At 51.8% G+C, this 16,536-nt stretch overlaps 1 protein-coding gene across 3 annotated transcripts; it reads left to right on the top strand.

Moving 5' to 3' along the window:
* Positions 1-7,921: 7,921 nt before the first annotated feature.
* Positions 7,922-14,374, top strand: Myl9 (myosin light chain 9). Of its 3 annotated transcripts, none has more exons than XM_060382947.1 (5): positions 7,922-8,227; positions 8,288-8,315; positions 10,898-11,106; positions 13,117-13,278; positions 13,701-14,374. In XM_060382947.1, exons 3-5 carry the CDS (start codon positions 10,923-10,925, stop codon positions 13,871-13,873), a joined length of 519 nt encoding a protein of 172 aa, XP_060238930.1. In that variant the 5' UTR covers positions 7,922-8,227; positions 8,288-8,315; positions 10,898-10,922; the 3' UTR covers positions 13,874-14,374. The 3 variants fall into 3 exon arrangements, with proteins under 3 accessions (XP_060238930.1, XP_060238929.1, XP_021506643.1); XM_060382946.1 differs by having other exon boundaries at positions 7,922-8,242; XM_021650968.2 differs by having other exon boundaries at positions 7,925-8,315.
* The last annotated feature ends 2,162 nt before the right edge of the window (positions 14,375-16,536 follow it).

Below are 16,536 nucleotides of genomic sequence, written 5' to 3'. Positions count from 1 at the left end.
ACCACCCAGCACGGAGCAGAGCCCCAAGGACTGAAGGGCTCAGGGTTAAAGCAAGTGTCATCTTCAGCACTGCCGGGGGAGGGGGTGCTAGGCACAGTGGAAGACAGCTACAGTCCAGCTGCTTGGGAGCTGGGAAGATGGGCCACCTGAGTTCAGGAGTTTGAAGCCACCGTGGGCAACAAAGTGAGACCTACCTCAAAAATAAAAACGAGAGAATATAGTTCAATGGTAGAGAAACGGTTTGCCCAGTATGCACAAGGCCCTGGTTCTAGTCCCCACGCCAAGAACTCCCTAAATGACCGAGCTGGGGGAGAAGGAGCAGGTCGTGGGCCTCAAAGGACAGGCAGGAAACTCCAGAGGCCACGAAGGGCTCAGCAAGCAGAGGCGAAGGCCCACACTGCAGCTCAGACATGTGAGCTGGGAAGACCCTGAGGGCCAGGTAGGGAACAAGGCTTCCAGCAGGTCCCGACCCCTGGCTCCAGCCTCTGGAGAGATCCCAGCCAACACAGGAAGTTATCTCTAGAGCATCAGCAGAGACGAGGCCTAACGAGGCAGTAGGGAAATTTGGACCCTCATTTGCCTTGGCTAGAAGCAGCCTGTACATTGAAATCTACAGCCTGCGCCTTTCCCTGAACTCCACACTTCCGGCAGGCATTGCCTTAACTAGGTGGCTGCAGGGCACGCTGCCAGCAGGGGAGACATTTTATGGCTTTTCTGACTGGATGTGCCGAGGGGCACGATGTTGTGCGTGACAGTGCTGGCCAGCAAATCGCCAGGGAGGAAAAGCGTTTGAAAGGGAGAAACGACTTCTGAGAATTGTGCTCTGATCTCCACATATGTGCTGTGGCACACGCACGCGCACACACAACGGTGAATAAAAAAAATAATTCTTACTAGAGTAGGGCCAGGCATGGTGACACACACCTTGAACCCCAGGACTTGACAGAGGCAGGTGGATTTCTCGGAGTTCCAGGCCAGCTTAGTCTATACAGTGATTTTAATAATAAATGATGTAGTCCCAGACGCTACTTGGGAGACAGGAGTGACCAGCCTGGGCTCTCCAAAAATGTCAGCTGAACAAAACAAACACATTTCTGCATCAAGAGGTTAAAGGTAGCCGAACAGAAACAAAGTATTCAATAAAACCTACCACATTTGTGCAAGCTCAAGCTCTAAGCAAACTGGAAGCAGAAAAGACCCCCCCTGAGCTAGAAAGAGCCCTGCAAGAAAACAGACACTATCCCATGTGCTGACACAGAGACAGGCCTGGCTGGCGACTGATGACACACGCCAGTTACGGCAGCGCTTTGGAGGCAAGAAGGTGAGTAGTACAAGGACAGCCTCAGCTACATAGCAAGGTGGAGATAGCCTAGGCTACATGAGACCCTCAAAATAAATAAATAAATAAATAAAGCCACTGCCATCACAGCAAAACTCAGGAATAAGATAGGGATGTCTTTTTTTCTCATTGTCAGCTGATGTAATCTACCAAACAGACTGAAAAACAAAAACCATATGATCGTCTCATTAGATGCAGAAAAGGCCTTTGACAAAATTCAACACTCCCTCGTGGTAAAAGTCCCAGAGAGGTTAGGGATATGAGGCACCAACCTAAGCACAAGAAAGGCTGTAGCAAGCCTGAAGCCAACATCAACTTAAATGGAAAGAAACTGAAAGCAATTCCACTAAAATCAGGAGCAAGACAATATCCATTCAATATAGTACTTGAAGTTTTTTTGTAGAGCAATAAGACAACGGAAGGAGATCAAAGGGATACAAATTGGGAAGGAAGAAGTCAAAGTATCATTATTTGCAGATGATATGACTGTGTGTGTCCATAAAAAGTTACTGGAAAACTCCTACAGCTGATAAACACATTCAGCAAAGTAGTTATATACAAAATTGACTAAAAAAAAAAAAAAAAAAAATAGCAGCCCTGCTGGGTAGTAATAACACATCTTAAATCCCAGCACTCGGGAGGCAGAGGCAGGTTGATCTCTGAGTTTGAGGCCAGCCTGTTCTACAGATGAATTTCAGAACTGCCAGGGCTGTTATTCAGAGAAACCCTAACCCAGAAAAGCAATAAAAACAAACAAGCAAAGCCAGCATCCCTCCTATATATGGATGACAAATGGACTAAGAAAGCAATCAGGGAAGCAACACCCTTCACAATAGCCTCAAATAATATCATTAGATATTAGATTTATTAGAGTTATCTAGTGGTAACTCTAACCAGAAAGTGAAAGATCTGTATGATAAAAACTTCCTACAGCTGGGATACAGAATTAACAAAATGTAACTAATAAGAAAAAAAAAAAAAAAAAAAAAAAAAAAAAACACTTCCAGACATTGAAGGAAGAAATTGAAGAAGATAATCAGAAAATGGAAAGATCTCCCATGTTCATGGACTGGTAGGTTAACATAGCAAAAATGGCTATACTGCCAAAAACAATCTACAAATGCAATCCCCATCAAAATACCCACACAATTCTTCACAAATCTTGAAAGGACAATTTTCAACTTCACATGGAAACGCAAAACACCCAGGAGAGCTAAAATAATCATGAATAAGAACTGTGGGAGCTATTGCTACCCCCGATTTCAAATTGTACTACAAAGCTATAGTAATAAAAACAGGATGATATCCAATATCCTTAGTCACAGGGAAATGCAAATCAAAACTACTTTGAGATTTCATCTTACACTTGTCAGAATGGCTCAGGGCAATAGTGACAGTCTTGCTGGCTCCTGCTGGCTCTTACTCATGCTGGAGTTAGGGGAACACTCCTCCATTGCTTGTGGGAGTGCAGACTTGTACAGCCACTATGGAAATGAGTTGTGGCAGTTCCTCAGGAAGATGGAATCAATCTACCTCAAGATCCAGTTATACCACTCTTGAGCGTATACACAAAGGATGCTTCATCCTACCATAAGGAGACACCTGCTTAACCATGTTCATTGCTGTTCTAGTCATAATAGTCAGGAACTGGAAACAAACTAGATGTCCCTCAACAGAAGAACGGATAAAGAAAATGTGGTATGTTTACACAGTGGAGTATTATTCAACTGTTAAAAAGGACAGACATCATGAAAATTTCAGGTAAATGTACAGAACAAAGAAAAAAATCATTCTGAGTGAATTATCCCAGACCCAGAAAGACAAATATGGTATGTATTCACTTATATGTGAATAGAAATTGTTAAGTCAATGATAGCCAAGCTACAATCCATAGAACCACACGTTAGGTATGGAGTAAGGGACAGGGGTACAGATAGATCTTGTTACAAAAGGAAAATAGAATAGATAGTTACGGATGGGGGGGGACTGGAATGGGAGGATCAAGTGAGGAGGGGAGAGGATGACAGGGAGGGAATACAAGGAGAGGCAGCTAAAATTAAGGGCCAGGGGAGAGGTAGTACAGAAACAGTATAAGATTCCTAAAACAAAATTCAAATAATGGGGAGACAGAGTCCCAACAGGCCCGTTACCAAATGAAACTTCCAGTTCTGGGAATGAGTACATCTAATTGATACATTGGCCAAAGGGATCCCATGGGAATCCCCATCAACCCAGGCTGTTGCCAAGACTATAGTTCATTCTCCATAAACTGAGAGCAAGGCTCCATTGCTGAAGACAACGCCTATCCGACTTCCTGAACATTGAGAAGTCAAGCTGACGGCTACAGAAAGCCTTCACGCCCTACGTCTTTGGTCCAGGAAGGTATTTGGCACACTACACCAAGACATAAACACCAAGCAGCCATAATCCTTTGATCTACAAAGGTACCCTGCCTGCAAGATATGCTAAGGACGAAGGTTATGGGAGTAAACTTTATGGGGCTCCACAGGATGGAGCCCATACCTGACCAAGTACCTGAGACTAGGTAGGCCAAGGACCTAGAGTAACACCAAGTACTGCTGTTCTAGAAACAGCAATAACAAACAACAGCAAAACCAAAAAACATGGAGCAACAAAATGACTCCTAATGATTCTGCCATACTCGTAGATCGGTGCCTTGTTCAGCCATACCAGAAAAGCTTCCTCCTGCAGCAGATAGGAACAAATACAGAGAACCGCATGCAGGCATTATGTAGAGAGAGAGAGACCTTGGAACACTCAGCCCTAAACAGGATACCTCCCTCACCTCGGGGCTCAGGGAGCCCAGTGGAAGAGAAGGCTGGAGGAATACAAAGGCCAGAGGGGACGGAGGACACCAAGGAAACAAGGCCCTCTAAATCAGCATGATCAACGCTCATATGAACTCACACAGACTGAGACAATAAGCACGGGTCTTGCACCAGGTCCTCTGCAGACCCTCTTGTGGCTTCCAGTTTAGAGCTATGCTGGGAATGGTCTCTGATGCTTGTGCCTTCTCTTGGGCTCTTTTCCTTCTGTTTGTCTAGTCCAACTCCGATGTGCTGTTTTTTGTTTTATTATATTTCCTTTTGGTATATTTGATTAGTATCATCCCTTCGAAGCCTATTTGGTATTTTATTCTTATTTTTTTATTCTCTCATATACTACATCTCTACTGTAGTCCCCCCCCTTCTCCTCCCATTCACCCCCAGGTCCACTCCTCTTATTTGTTTTCTAATGAGAGCCAGAAAAGGAGTAGATCCATATGGGAGGGGAGAGGAGGAGGAATTGGGAAGAGTAGAGGGAGAGGAAACCATACTCAGGATATATTATGTGAGGAAAAAAGATCCATTTTCAATGAAAGGAAAAATAATTAAAAAAAAACAAAACAAAACTGCAATACGACCCAGCAATTCCACATCCGGGCGAGCACCCCAAATGCCTGAAGGCAGGACCTGAGATTATTTCTACAGCCATGTTTAAACAGCATGGCATGGCGGTAGATGCCTGTAATCCTAGCACTCAGAAGGCTGGTACGTTCAAAGCCAGCCCCAGCTATACAGTAAAACCCTGTCTCAAAAGCAAAGCAGCCAGCCAGTTGTGGTTAAACAAGGCCAAGCTGTGGAGGCACATGCCTTTAATCCCAGCACTCGGGAGACAGAGACAGGCAGATCCCTGTGAATTTGAGGCCAGCCTGGTCTACAAAGTGAGTCTAGGACAACCAGGGCTATTATGCAAAGAAATCCGGTCTCTAAAAACTGGTAAGTAAGTAAGTAACAAACTAAGAAAACAAAAAGCAGTGTTAGGGCTGGAGATGAAGCTCAGTGGGTGCTGTGCTCATCTAGCATGCTTGAGGCTCTGGGTTCAATCCCAAGCACACCATAAAACCAGGAATGGTGGCAGGAACCTGCCATCCTGGCACTCAGACGTAGAGGCAGGATGATTAGAAATCATTCTCAACTACATATCAAAGTCAAGTCCAGGTTTATCTGCATGAGACCTTGTCTCAAAAAAAAAAAAGGGTGTGTGTAAGGGGGGCTTGGCTCAGTTCTTAAGAGCACTTGCTGTTCTTCTAGAGGACCTTATAATTCCCAGCACCCGCATGGCAGCGCACAACCATCTGTGACTCCGGCCTGGGCACTCTATTGATACACAGACATACGGATGAAATACCCACACACTTAAAAATAAATTTAAACAAACTTTAAAGCAGCACTTTTCATTCATTTCCTTTTGTCCATTGCACTGCTAGGCCTCACGCACGCTAAGCAGGGCCTCTGTCCCTGAACTAGCCTGAGCAGCACGCACAATAATCAAGACAGGAAGACAACCTAAATATCCAACCAAAGGTGGATGGCAATATTCAGACCATGGAGCAGTATTCACCTGAAAAGGTAAGGAAATGGGTGCTGGACCCGCAGCTCCATGGGACAACCCTTGTCTTTTCCGTCAGACAGGATCTTACCCTGTAGACCTTGCTAACCTAGAACGCACTCTGTAGATCAGGCTGGCCTTGAACTCAGAGGTCCTCCTCCCTCTGCCTCCTGGGTGCAGGGATTAGAAAATACACGCCAACGTACTCTGCTCAATGCTTGTTTTATGTACCTTTGTGAGTTCCTGGGTCTGATTCAAAGTGCGTACGTGTGCGCATGTCTGTCTGTCTGTAGAAGGATGTAACTCACTTGATAGAGAGTGCTTGTCTAGCATGCAGGCCTTGGGTTTGATTCCCCGGCACTGCCTGTAAGCTTAGCGCTTGGGGAGGAGGAGGATCAGGAATTCAAGGGCATCCTTAAAGACAGAGTTTGAGACCAGCTTGTGCTACATGAGACCATCTCAAAAAAATGTATGTATGTATGTGCATATGTGTGTATATTTATGGCATGTATATTATACTCATACACAAAATTAAATAAAACTAAAACAAAAAAACTTGGAAAGTTGCAAGCTGGTGAGATGAGTCAGCAGGGAATGGAGTTTGTGCCAAAGGCCTGGTGAGGGGGTCTGTCGACAGAGCTCATGTAAAGATGGAGAGGAGCAACTCCATAACATCATCCAGCAACCGCCACAGGATGCCCTCGGGGAGGACCAGCTCAGTAATGCCATCCTCCGACCTCCATAGCATGCCCTTGGCACCTCGACCTGTCACACACACCCTGGACCGGAATAAACATACAGGAAATTACGGGGACACCTGGCACAACTGGAATATAGGTTGTAAGTTAGATACCTAAATCAATGTTAAATCTTATGATACTGGTAATGATGCTATCAGTATGTTAGAGAGCCTTCCTTTCAGGATATACTAAAACATTTTGTAATTGAAAGGCACAGTAAGTAATGTGTTGGGGAATACGCACATACCCGTAGGGGAAGGGTGAAGAGCCAAATGTCAACTAGAGAATCTCAGTGAAGTCCCTTTTCTCTACTATCCGTATAACCTTACTGTATGCTTGAAATTATCCGAAAAGAAAGTTTCCAAAAATTAATGCATCCAAGACAAAACGGATGGCTCCCAAGTCTGTTCCACCTACACCCACTCTGGCCAACTAAGAAAACCACAGCCCTTTCTCCAGCTGCCCCTGAAATCCCAGGGCCTGGGAGGGAGGCTCGGTGGTGACTGCATTTGCTGTCAAGCGTGACCACAGACGGAGGAAGGGGAGAACGGACTCCAGCCAGATGTCCACTGACCTCCACAGCAGCTCCCTTCACAAAAATACTGTTTTAAATTTTTTTTTTTTTTTTAATCTTGGAGCCAACTTTCCCCCCCTCATTCCAGTGTGATCCATCTCCAAGTCCTATTGGCTGAAGCACTGAACTGTTTCCAGCGCCCCTCCCCTCCTAGCCCAACTTCCTGCTGCCCCTTGGGCCCAACCATCTTCCCCCCCACACACACCCCGACTTGCTTTCTGTCTGCTCTCTAAATGTCCTGCACTGAAACCCATCAGTCTTGTCCTTTGTGGCTTCTGGCGTTTACACCGAACTTGGAAAGTTCTAGTTCTGGGGGTGTTTCACCTGCCGCCTCTACTGTCGCCCGGGGCAGAGAGTAGAGCTGCTGCTCGGGGCAGCTTCTGTTTAGTTAGCCTCACTCCACAGCTCAGACTGACCTGGAACCCAGGCTGTACCCCATGCCGGCAATCCTGCTGCCTCAGCTTCTCAAATGCCGAAATTACTAGAGTGAACCCCTAGATCTGGCTAGCTCCTCGCCCTTACTTCATGTCAACCCATGTCACTGAACGCTTCTGCTCAGAACTGTCCCGCGTCTTAGACAGTGGCACGCCTCTCTCCCAGGGCTCCCTGGGCGGATGTATCAGCTGCCGCGTAGCTGGGGCCAGGCAACTCTTTACAAAATGGCTAAAGGCTAGAAAGTTCCCCAGGGAACGTAGGACGGCTGCTGTTGGGAGCCCTGTGCTGGGACTCTCACTGAAAAAAAGACCATACTTGGCTGGTGAAAACTGACCCAGCAGGAGCCTCCGGGACGAAAAACAAACAACAAAAAAAAAAAAAAAAAAAAAAAAAAACGAAAAACGGTCAGAGAGCTGGGAAACCCTGAAGGCACCGCCCTTCTTGCCAGTCTGGACACCTCAGTCAGTTTCCACGCGCCAGCCTGGGCCGACCCGGGACAGGCAGAGGCAGCGACGAGGAGGGCTATTCCCAGAGCGCCCTCCCAGCCTCGCATCCTCCCAGCGGAGGCCTAATAAGGCCGGGCTGGCTGCCGCGGCCCCGCCCCCACTCCACCCCCGAGCATTCTTCTCCCTTGTAAGGCCCGGCCGCGGTCCCCCCCAAGCCCGGCTGCGCCCCTGGAGCCAGCAGCCCGCCGGAGCTGCTGCCAGCCAGCACCGCAGCAGCAGCAGCAGCAGCAGCAGCAGCAGCAGCAGCAGCAGCAGCAGCAGCAGCAGCAGCAGCAGCAGCAGCAGCAGCAGCAGCAGCAGCGACGTCTCCTCTCGGCTCTCGGCAGCAGGTGGGAGCCCACGCAGCGCCGGGGCAGCTATAGTAGGTGGTCAGGCCGAGCCTAAGCCGGGCTTCAGAGGGTCGTGGCACGCTTAGTGGTGTGGGCCGGGCTGCTGCCTTGCTCGGGTCCTACAGGGGACCCTGGCCCGGAAATGGACATTTGATGGTCCTGTGCCCCGGAAAACTGGTCTCTGGACAAGGAAACAAGTGTCCAGGGTGTCCTTTTGCTAAAGAGACATACACACCACGCCCAGAGCTCCATGCTATGTGACTGTAGAGTTGCCAGGGAGCGGGTTGGGGGTGTCCCTGACCCAAAAAACCGTGTATGAGGAAAACCGTGTCAGAGGAAAGCGCAGGTCTCCTTTCTCCACAACCCTGCACACCTGCAGGAGAGAGGGGTGGTGACCGCCCTCACACCACCCCACTGCCATGTGCACCAGAGGAGAAGGGTGAGGTGGGGAGGTCTTGGTCCTTGCTCCTTCACTGCCCTCCAGCTGCTCTGGATGCTTCCAAGGACATAAGAGGACTTCTCTGATGAGCTGGCTCGGAGGGCCTAGCATGCCCCAGCTGTGGGGACTAGTAATGAGTAAGGGGCCCGGCTGGCTTCTGCCACCGTGTCAGCGTTAAGGTGGGCAAGAATGGTCCAGTTAGGACTGCGCCAGTTCCCAGCTGTCTGAGCCTTGGTGTCTAGGACACTTAACCAAGAATCACTCAACCAAGTCTAGAAACTGCCTGGCCACACCTTTGGCCCTTCACGAGCCAAGTTTGCCACCCACTGATCCCAGCCTAGCACGGTGTCCTGGTTTCCACCCTTCTCAGGGGCCTTCATTTACCTCTTGAGGAAGAAGCAAGCAGGGATACAGGTGGCTGTGACAAACGGTAGGGGAGCCTGGCTGGGCCTGCCCTACCTAAGAGCTCCGGCTGCAGACAGGAGGGGCTAGGAATGCCAATGACCCTTTCAGCCTGGGCCACAGAAGAGGGGGGCAGCTTCCAGGGTCAGCGATCACACACTCACTCACACACACACACACACACACACACACACACACACACACACACCAGTTCCTACCAACTTCCACCCAGCACCAGCAATACACACACACACACACACACACACACACACACACACAAACCACCAAAGCCTGGTGTGTGCGGTGGGGCCTGCTGGGCCTTACCCAACTGGAAGCTCCAGGTTCTAGGCAGATGTAGCCTTGGGACCTGCTGGGGCTGACCGTGACCCTAGACCACCAGGGAACTACAGGAAGGGGCAAAGGAGGTAATGCACAGACCCCGGGTCCAGGGGCCGACATGCTGGGTGGGGCCTTGGCCAGCTGAGGGGAAGCCCACACTAAATCCTGAGATGTGTTCTCCCCACAAACTATGACGGGGTCAGGTTGAGTCCTTCCCCTGGCCTCAGTTTCCACATCTGTACAGCGGGGCTCACATAACCTTTCACTAAAGAGCCATCTCCTAGCCTGCTGCTGTGGGCTGCCCAGGCGCTGAGGGATGAGGGAGTCTGTGAGTGTAGGTTGTCAGGATAAGGGTGGAGAACAGCACCCCAGGGACTCCAGAAGGAAGGCCTGGAATGGCTGTGGCATGCCGGAGCTCATCAGGGTGATGATCTCTCATCAAGGGGACACTGTGCTGGGCCAGGATCAGTCAGAGGGGGTAGAACACACTGGGGCCTTCAATACCAGGCTGGGGGGTGGAGGGGGTTGGAGAGAGAGTGGCACCACCCTTTGAGGGTTTTCAGGAGACAAGTGAAGGTCTGCTTTTGAATGGGATAGGGGAGACTGGCCCAAGGCCAAAAGGCCAGGTCTCAATGGACCTGTAGTTTCAACTCGAGGGAGCGTCAATGTACAGGGAGTGATGGAGGGCCCAGGATGAAACTGCCATCCACTAGGGACCAGTCAGGGTCCCTGAGGAGACCAGACGGGGTTCACAAACAGTGCAGAAGATGAAGAAGGCTGGGGGAATACAGGAGGATGGAGAGGGCTGGGGAGGGGAGAAGCCGGGGGGAATGGGAAGTGCGGGGGAATGGTGAGGGCTGGTGGGGGTGGGGGGGGAGGTTATAGGGGGATGGAGAGGGCTGGGAGGGAGGAAAGGCTGGGGGGAGGGGAGGGCCAGAGGGAAGGGCTGGGGCGTACAGGGGGAGGAGGAGGGCTGGGGGAGGGGAGTGTCAGTAGAGTGGCACTGGTCACCCCCTCCTGGCAGGGCCCTGCCTCCCTGCCACTGAGACGGGCACAAGCTATCAAGAAATAAACAAAGCACTTTACTGGTTGGCGCCAAGCCAATCCTTTTTTACCCAGTCACGGCAGAAGTAGTTCCTTCTCTGCCCCCCCCCCCCCGCTCCCCACTCCAGGGCTCTCTAGACACCAAATGAACTCATTCCTGCTGCAGGATGGTTCGCTGCCCCCATTCCCAGATGAGGAGAAGTTCAGGCTCACGGCCCACAGGCTGCTCTCAGAAAGAACTAGATGGCTGGAAGCCCAAGCCCGTGGGAGGTCCTGAATGCCAAGCTTAGATCTAAAAGCCACCAGGGGGAGGCAGGAAGATTCCATGCCCATCATCACCCCACACCCCTCCCTGCAGGGAAACCCCAACACCCAAAGCCAAGATGTCCAGCAAGCGGGCCAAGGCCAAGACCACCAAGAAGCGGCCCCAGAGGGCTACGTCCAATGTCTTCGCCATGTTTGACCAGTCCCAGATCCAGGAATTTAAGGAGGCCTTCAACATGATTGACCAGAACCGGGATGGCTTCATCGACAAGGAGGACCTGCATGACATGCTGGCCTCTCTGGGTGAGTAGGACAGGTGAACAGGGAGGAGCTGCTTGGCACTTACAGTGAAATGAGAACCTACAGGGAGTCCTGCTCTGACTCTGCCCACTTAATAGAGAGGAAGACTGAGGCATGGAGCACATACAGCACAGGAGCCTGGACAGGCTCACTCCCGGGGGAAAGTCAGTTCTGTGTATTGGCTCGTGTGGTAACTCTCACTGAAAGAAAAGCCCCAGCAGCGATATGAAAGGGGAAAACGAGGCTTAGAAGGGAGGCCAGAGCTCCCCTCTCTACCCCCAATGACACTTCCAAGATCAGGGTCTCAGGGCCAAAAGGGTTCAGGAGTCAAGTCCAAGTTGCCACTGCTCAAATGGATACACTGAGGCCAGTATGGAAGGCCCCAGGGTGCACGTCTTCTGGGGTGCTCGCCACCGACAGCCACTCTTAGATGCCAGACTGGGGCAGATGCCATGGCACTGGGCTGGCCAGCCCCAGTCAGTCCCTGGCACTGCTCCATGCCCACTGGCCTGCCTGTATAACAGGCACTGTGTCCTCATGCGCACGGCATGGGTCTGGTGGGAGACCAGCAGTCCAGAACAGGAAAGAGAGTGCCCATCCTTCCGGCTCCAGGCCAGGCCTCCCCTTCCCAAGAAGAAAGCCCAACACTAATCTGGATCCTCTCAGCCTCCCAGAGGGAAAAAACTGTGTCCAGGGGAGGAAGGGCTGGTCCTCATCAGCTAAGAACTCCCCTGGGTGTCTTAAAAAAAAGAAGGCAAGGGATTGAGGCTCAGAAGGGACAGGCTCAGAAGGGCTTCCCCCACTGGTCAGGCAACACCCCCTATTTAGCGCTTTGCATTCCTGACGCTGCATGGTCCTAAATAGCTTCCCAGAAAAACACGTGTGTACGCATGGTGGGGCCACGGATCGGATGTGGTCTTCGGGTTAAAGAACAGTGTCCTCCCAGGAGAGCACGGCCCACAGGATCAACTAACTGGGGCTCATGGGGGTTCACAGAAACTGAAGCAGCAACCATGGAGCCTGCGTGGTTCTGCACTAGGTCCTCTGCAAGTATGTTCCGGCTGTTGGCTTGGTGTTCTCGTGGGACTCTTCACAGTGGGAACAGGGGTGTGGCTGACTCTTTGGCCTGCTCTTGGGACTTTCTTCCTCCTACTGGGCTGCCTAGTCCAGCCTTGATATGAAAGTTTGTGCCTGGTCTTACTGTGTCTTGTTGGCTGTGTTCGGCTGACACTCTGGAAGGCCTGATCCTTTCTGAGGGGGAAATGGAGGAGGAGTGGATCTGGGGGAGAGGAGAGGAGGGGAGAGAACTGGGAGGAGCGCAGGGAGTGCTAGCTGTGGTCAGGATGTATTGTAGGAGAAGAATTAAACAAACAAATAAAGATAATAGTAAGCTCTGCAGACATCACCCTAATTCTCCATGTAATGCTCTGGGGTGGCAGCCCCTTGCACAGCTGGGATCTGAACCCAGCAGAGACTGCAGTATCCCAGAATTGTGCCAGTGACTGCCGTGAGGCTAAAGACACAGGAAGCCGAGGCACAGAACCAGGATTTAAATCCAAGCCTGTGTGACACCCAAGCTCATCGTCAAAGTTTCGGATGTGGGCACTTCTGAAACGTTTCTGGAATTTAGGGACACACCGCCTAGGTTTGGTGGTTGACCCCTGCTCACCTGCTGTGTGACCTTGGATAAGCGGCCCTGCCTCTCTGTGCCTCAGTTCCTGGCCCGTGAAAAAAGAGTGAGGACGCTGCTGGCACAAAGGTGGAGGTAAAACACACAGGAGAGCAGGCAGTGACCCGGGCGCAGGGAGGGTCTAACCCTGAAATGGTGGAGGAGCCAGGGATTTGTGGCATGCCCTCAGTACCTCAAACACAGGCAGGGACAGTTGCCGGATGTCCAGGAGAAGGCAGGAAATCAGCCTCCAGGCTCCCGCTTCCCAGTCTACAAAGCTGACCATGGGGAGGCCACTGGGGACAGAGAGCTGGGGATGGCAGCCACATGTCTGCCCACCACAGGGAAGAACCCCACAGATGAGTACCTGGAGGGCATGATGAGCGAGGCGCCGGGGCCCATCAACTTCACCATGTTCCTCACTATGTTTGGGGAGAAGCTGAACGGCACAGACCCGGAGGACGTGATCCGCAATGCCTTTGCCTGCTTTGACGAGGAGGCCTCAGGTCAGTGCACAACTGGAGGCCTGGGCTGGGTAGGGGTCACGGGGGCGCTCAGCGCCACAGGGGGAGGGGCCAGGCCAGAATCACTGTCCCCAAGTTCCCAGAGCCACGCGCCTGAGGCTTCCCACCTCTGACTGCACCTGACAGCCCAGGACGCACTGCTTTAAACCTCCCAGAAATCGGACCCAACTTCTGTCACAGCCATTCTCCCCTGCCCCTCACAGTGCCACAGTCCCCCAAAACATCGTAGACGGTCCCTCTGGACCCCTCCGAAACTCTCTCATCCATGTCCTTTTCCCTCGAGGGACCGGAGACCCTTCTAGCCCCTTTCCTGCTCGCTGTGAGATTTCCAAGGGCTGAGAGGGGGTGGGTGGGCGAGGCCAGAGCCTGCTCTCATTGACCTGTTGCGTCCCGCCATGCCTCAGGCTTCATCCATGAGGACCACCTGCGGGAGCTGCTCACCACCATGGGTGACAGATTCACAGACGAGGAGGTGGACGAGATGTACCGCGAGGCGCCCATTGATAAGAAGGGCAACTTCAACTACGTGGAGTTCACCCGCATCCTCAAACATGGTGCCAAGGACAAGGACGACTAGGCCTTTCTTAGCTGTCCCAATGCCCAGACCCCACCCGAGTCACCTCCCCAATGCACACACACATACACACCCACATACCACCCTCCTCCCGAGGGGTTGGGGTCCCAGCTCCCAGGGCAGGAAATGAGCCAAAAGACCCACAGGGTGACCAGGCATTCCACGCTGGCCCCGGGCACTGAAACGGATCTCTGACCCTTCAAGGAAGGACTTCAGTGGGGAGGTGAGCCAAGGGTGGGACCAGCAGGCACCAAAGGGAGGCCCCTGAAGATGGCCGCCCACAGCCATGACCTCACATTCCCAGGCTGCCCTGAGGAGGAGAACACCTGTGTCCTGGTGTTGGCTGCGAATTCCCAGCATCCCACAAATGCACACGCACGTTCACCAGGTCCCTTCAGATGGTGACAGTCCACACTGAAGCCTGGCGGTTGTCAGAGCACACCCAGAATGCACAGAGGGGAGCTGCCTGAGGGGACACAGTTTCTAATACAAGGCTGAGCACTGCCTCTGGTCTGTGTGTCTGTGACTGGGGGGCACTGGGGGGACAGTGTCCCATCCCACCTCACTGCTCTCCTCCCTTCCCGGTGGCCGCCCTGATGCACCATGCCACTCTGTCCAAGAGTAGGGCTCAGGGGTCCACCAGCCATGGGGTGCCGAAGCCTCAGGGGCCCCCAGGGAGGAGGCTGGTTCCACCCCCAGCTGAGACCAGATTAGCAAATGGGAGGGAAACAGGCCTCTGGGAAGAGAGAACAGAATGGTGAGACCCACGGGTTCACCAAACCTCATACAGCAGATAGGTTTTGATCTCGGCAGTCAGAGGTCAAGGTCACAGCCCCACAGCTTGATTTCTGGGTCAGTTCACTTGATATTAAGGTGGACTCTAGGAACAATGAAGCAGCAGGGGTCCAGGAGCTCAGGAAGTGACTGGTCACCAGCCCGGCTACCTCCCTCATCCAGTCCAGTTCCAGGCAGCCACAGGCCTGAAGGCCACAGCCCAGCTCACCCTCTACCTCAACACACATGCGCACACGCACACATCTCTGTTGCAGCACATGGGCAGGTAGGGCTGGGCCCCCGCTACACTGGAATGTCACTGACAATGCTCCCTACCGTAAAGGGTGGGGACTGCCTAGGCTTACCTGATACGTCTGTGGGTGGAGGAGGGGGCTTCACCTGTCTCGCCCGACCCCAGCAGAGGTCAGAGACAGGTGCTGGATCCAGAGTGAGCCCTGAGAGGCAAGCCACAGTTCATATAGGAGTGTGGCTGTCAGCCAGCCTGGAGGCTACCACATCCTCTGTAGCAGGCTGCTGGATGCACGCACTCAGCTCCAACGTGAGCCCCAGAAGTTCTTGGTCTGGGCTCCGGATGGATCCAGGCCCCGTAAGGTCCAAACCAGCCCCAACTGTAGTACTGAGTGGCCCCTGACCTGGCCCCTGGACACCACACGCTCTTGTTAAACCAAAGACCTGCTTTTAGTGTCTTCAGTGTCAAGAAGGCAGGGGCCGGGTGTGGTGGCTCACACCTATGGTCTGGCCATGCAAGAGGATCATCAGAGATCACAAGTATTCAGGGGGAGAAAAAGCAGATAGAAAGAAGCCAAAGACAATACTAAACCCTGCCAAAGATGGATGGGAAGGGACTCACCACTCGCTGGGCGATGGGAAGGGAGACTGGACAGCAGCCAGGCATTTAAGTACAAGTTAGCAATCTGACACCCAACACCTGCAGGAGGAAGCCCAGCAGAAGCAGGGACCTGGAAGCACTCCTGGGGAGAAGAGGCCACGCCCATCCCAATACAATTAAATTTAAAAAACACTGAAGAACTGCGCTTTCCCAGGTGTAAACCTGTAAGGCTCTGAGGCGCCCACGAGCAAGATGATTCCACTGTCTGCAGTCGAGGCGTGTCTCAGCTCCCTTGTGGAGCAAGGATGACTCCCACCCCATTGACCCAGGATTTCAGCCCATCATCCTACAGTCCTGTCTAAAGCAGGAAACACCCTATAATCCAATCGATACAAGAAAAAAAAAAAAAATGTTCCTTAGAAACCTTTTAAAGAATCAAACTTCAGAAGCCACCAAAAAGGCCCGAGTTATGGCTGAGACATTCAAGCCTAACTCCTGAGGAACACCTGTGCATTTGGGTGCACTGCCCTGATCCTAAGGTCCCTCCCCGCCCCCACTTGCTCTCTGACTATTCCCAACCCCTTCCCCAGCACTTGGGAAGTGGAGGCAGATCCAGGTCATCTTCAGCTACACAGGGAGCTGGAGGCCAACCTGAGCTACTTGAGACCATTTCCAAAATCATCATCATCATCATCATCATCATCATCTGGGGTTTACCTACCTTACTCCACAGGTTGAACCAGGCCTTAGATCTCCTGCCGATACTGATGAAGAAATGGAGTCTCCTGAACTGTAATATAGAGAAAACATTACCTTATTAAAACACAAACAAGCAGTGCGATGGGCCGTGGCTGGGTGGCAGAAAAATCAGGAATTCAAGGTCACCTTTAGCTGGAGTGAGTTCAAACTTAGCCTGGAACACATGAAACACTATCTTTTCTTCTTTTTCTTCTTCTTTTATTTTTTTTTTCAAGACAAGGCTTCTTTGTTTAGCCTTGGCTCACTTCATAGACCAGGCTGGCCTTGAACTCTCAGAGATCCA

This window comes from Meriones unguiculatus, chromosome 4 (assembly GCF_030254825.1).
Source record: "Meriones unguiculatus strain TT.TT164.6M chromosome 4, Bangor_MerUng_6.1, whole genome shotgun sequence".
Taxonomy (NCBI): Eukaryota; Metazoa; Chordata; class Mammalia; order Rodentia; family Muridae; genus Meriones; species Meriones unguiculatus.
This window is presented reverse-complemented; position numbering and strand designations above follow the sequence as displayed.

Bases quoted from the DNA above. Each gene is read 5' to 3' on its own strand.
- Myl9 (XM_060382947.1), top strand. From the start codon at position 10,923: ATGTCCAGCAAGCGGGCCAAGGCCAAGACCACCAAGAAGCGGCCCCAG. The intron at 11,107-13,116 runs GTGAGTAGGACA...TGCCCACCACAG, and splicing joins TGACATGCTGGCCTCTCTGG to GGAAGAACCCCACAGATGAG. The intron at 13,279-13,700 runs GTCAGTGCACAA...GCCATGCCTCAG, and splicing joins CTTTGACGAGGAGGCCTCAG to GCTTCATCCATGAGGACCAC.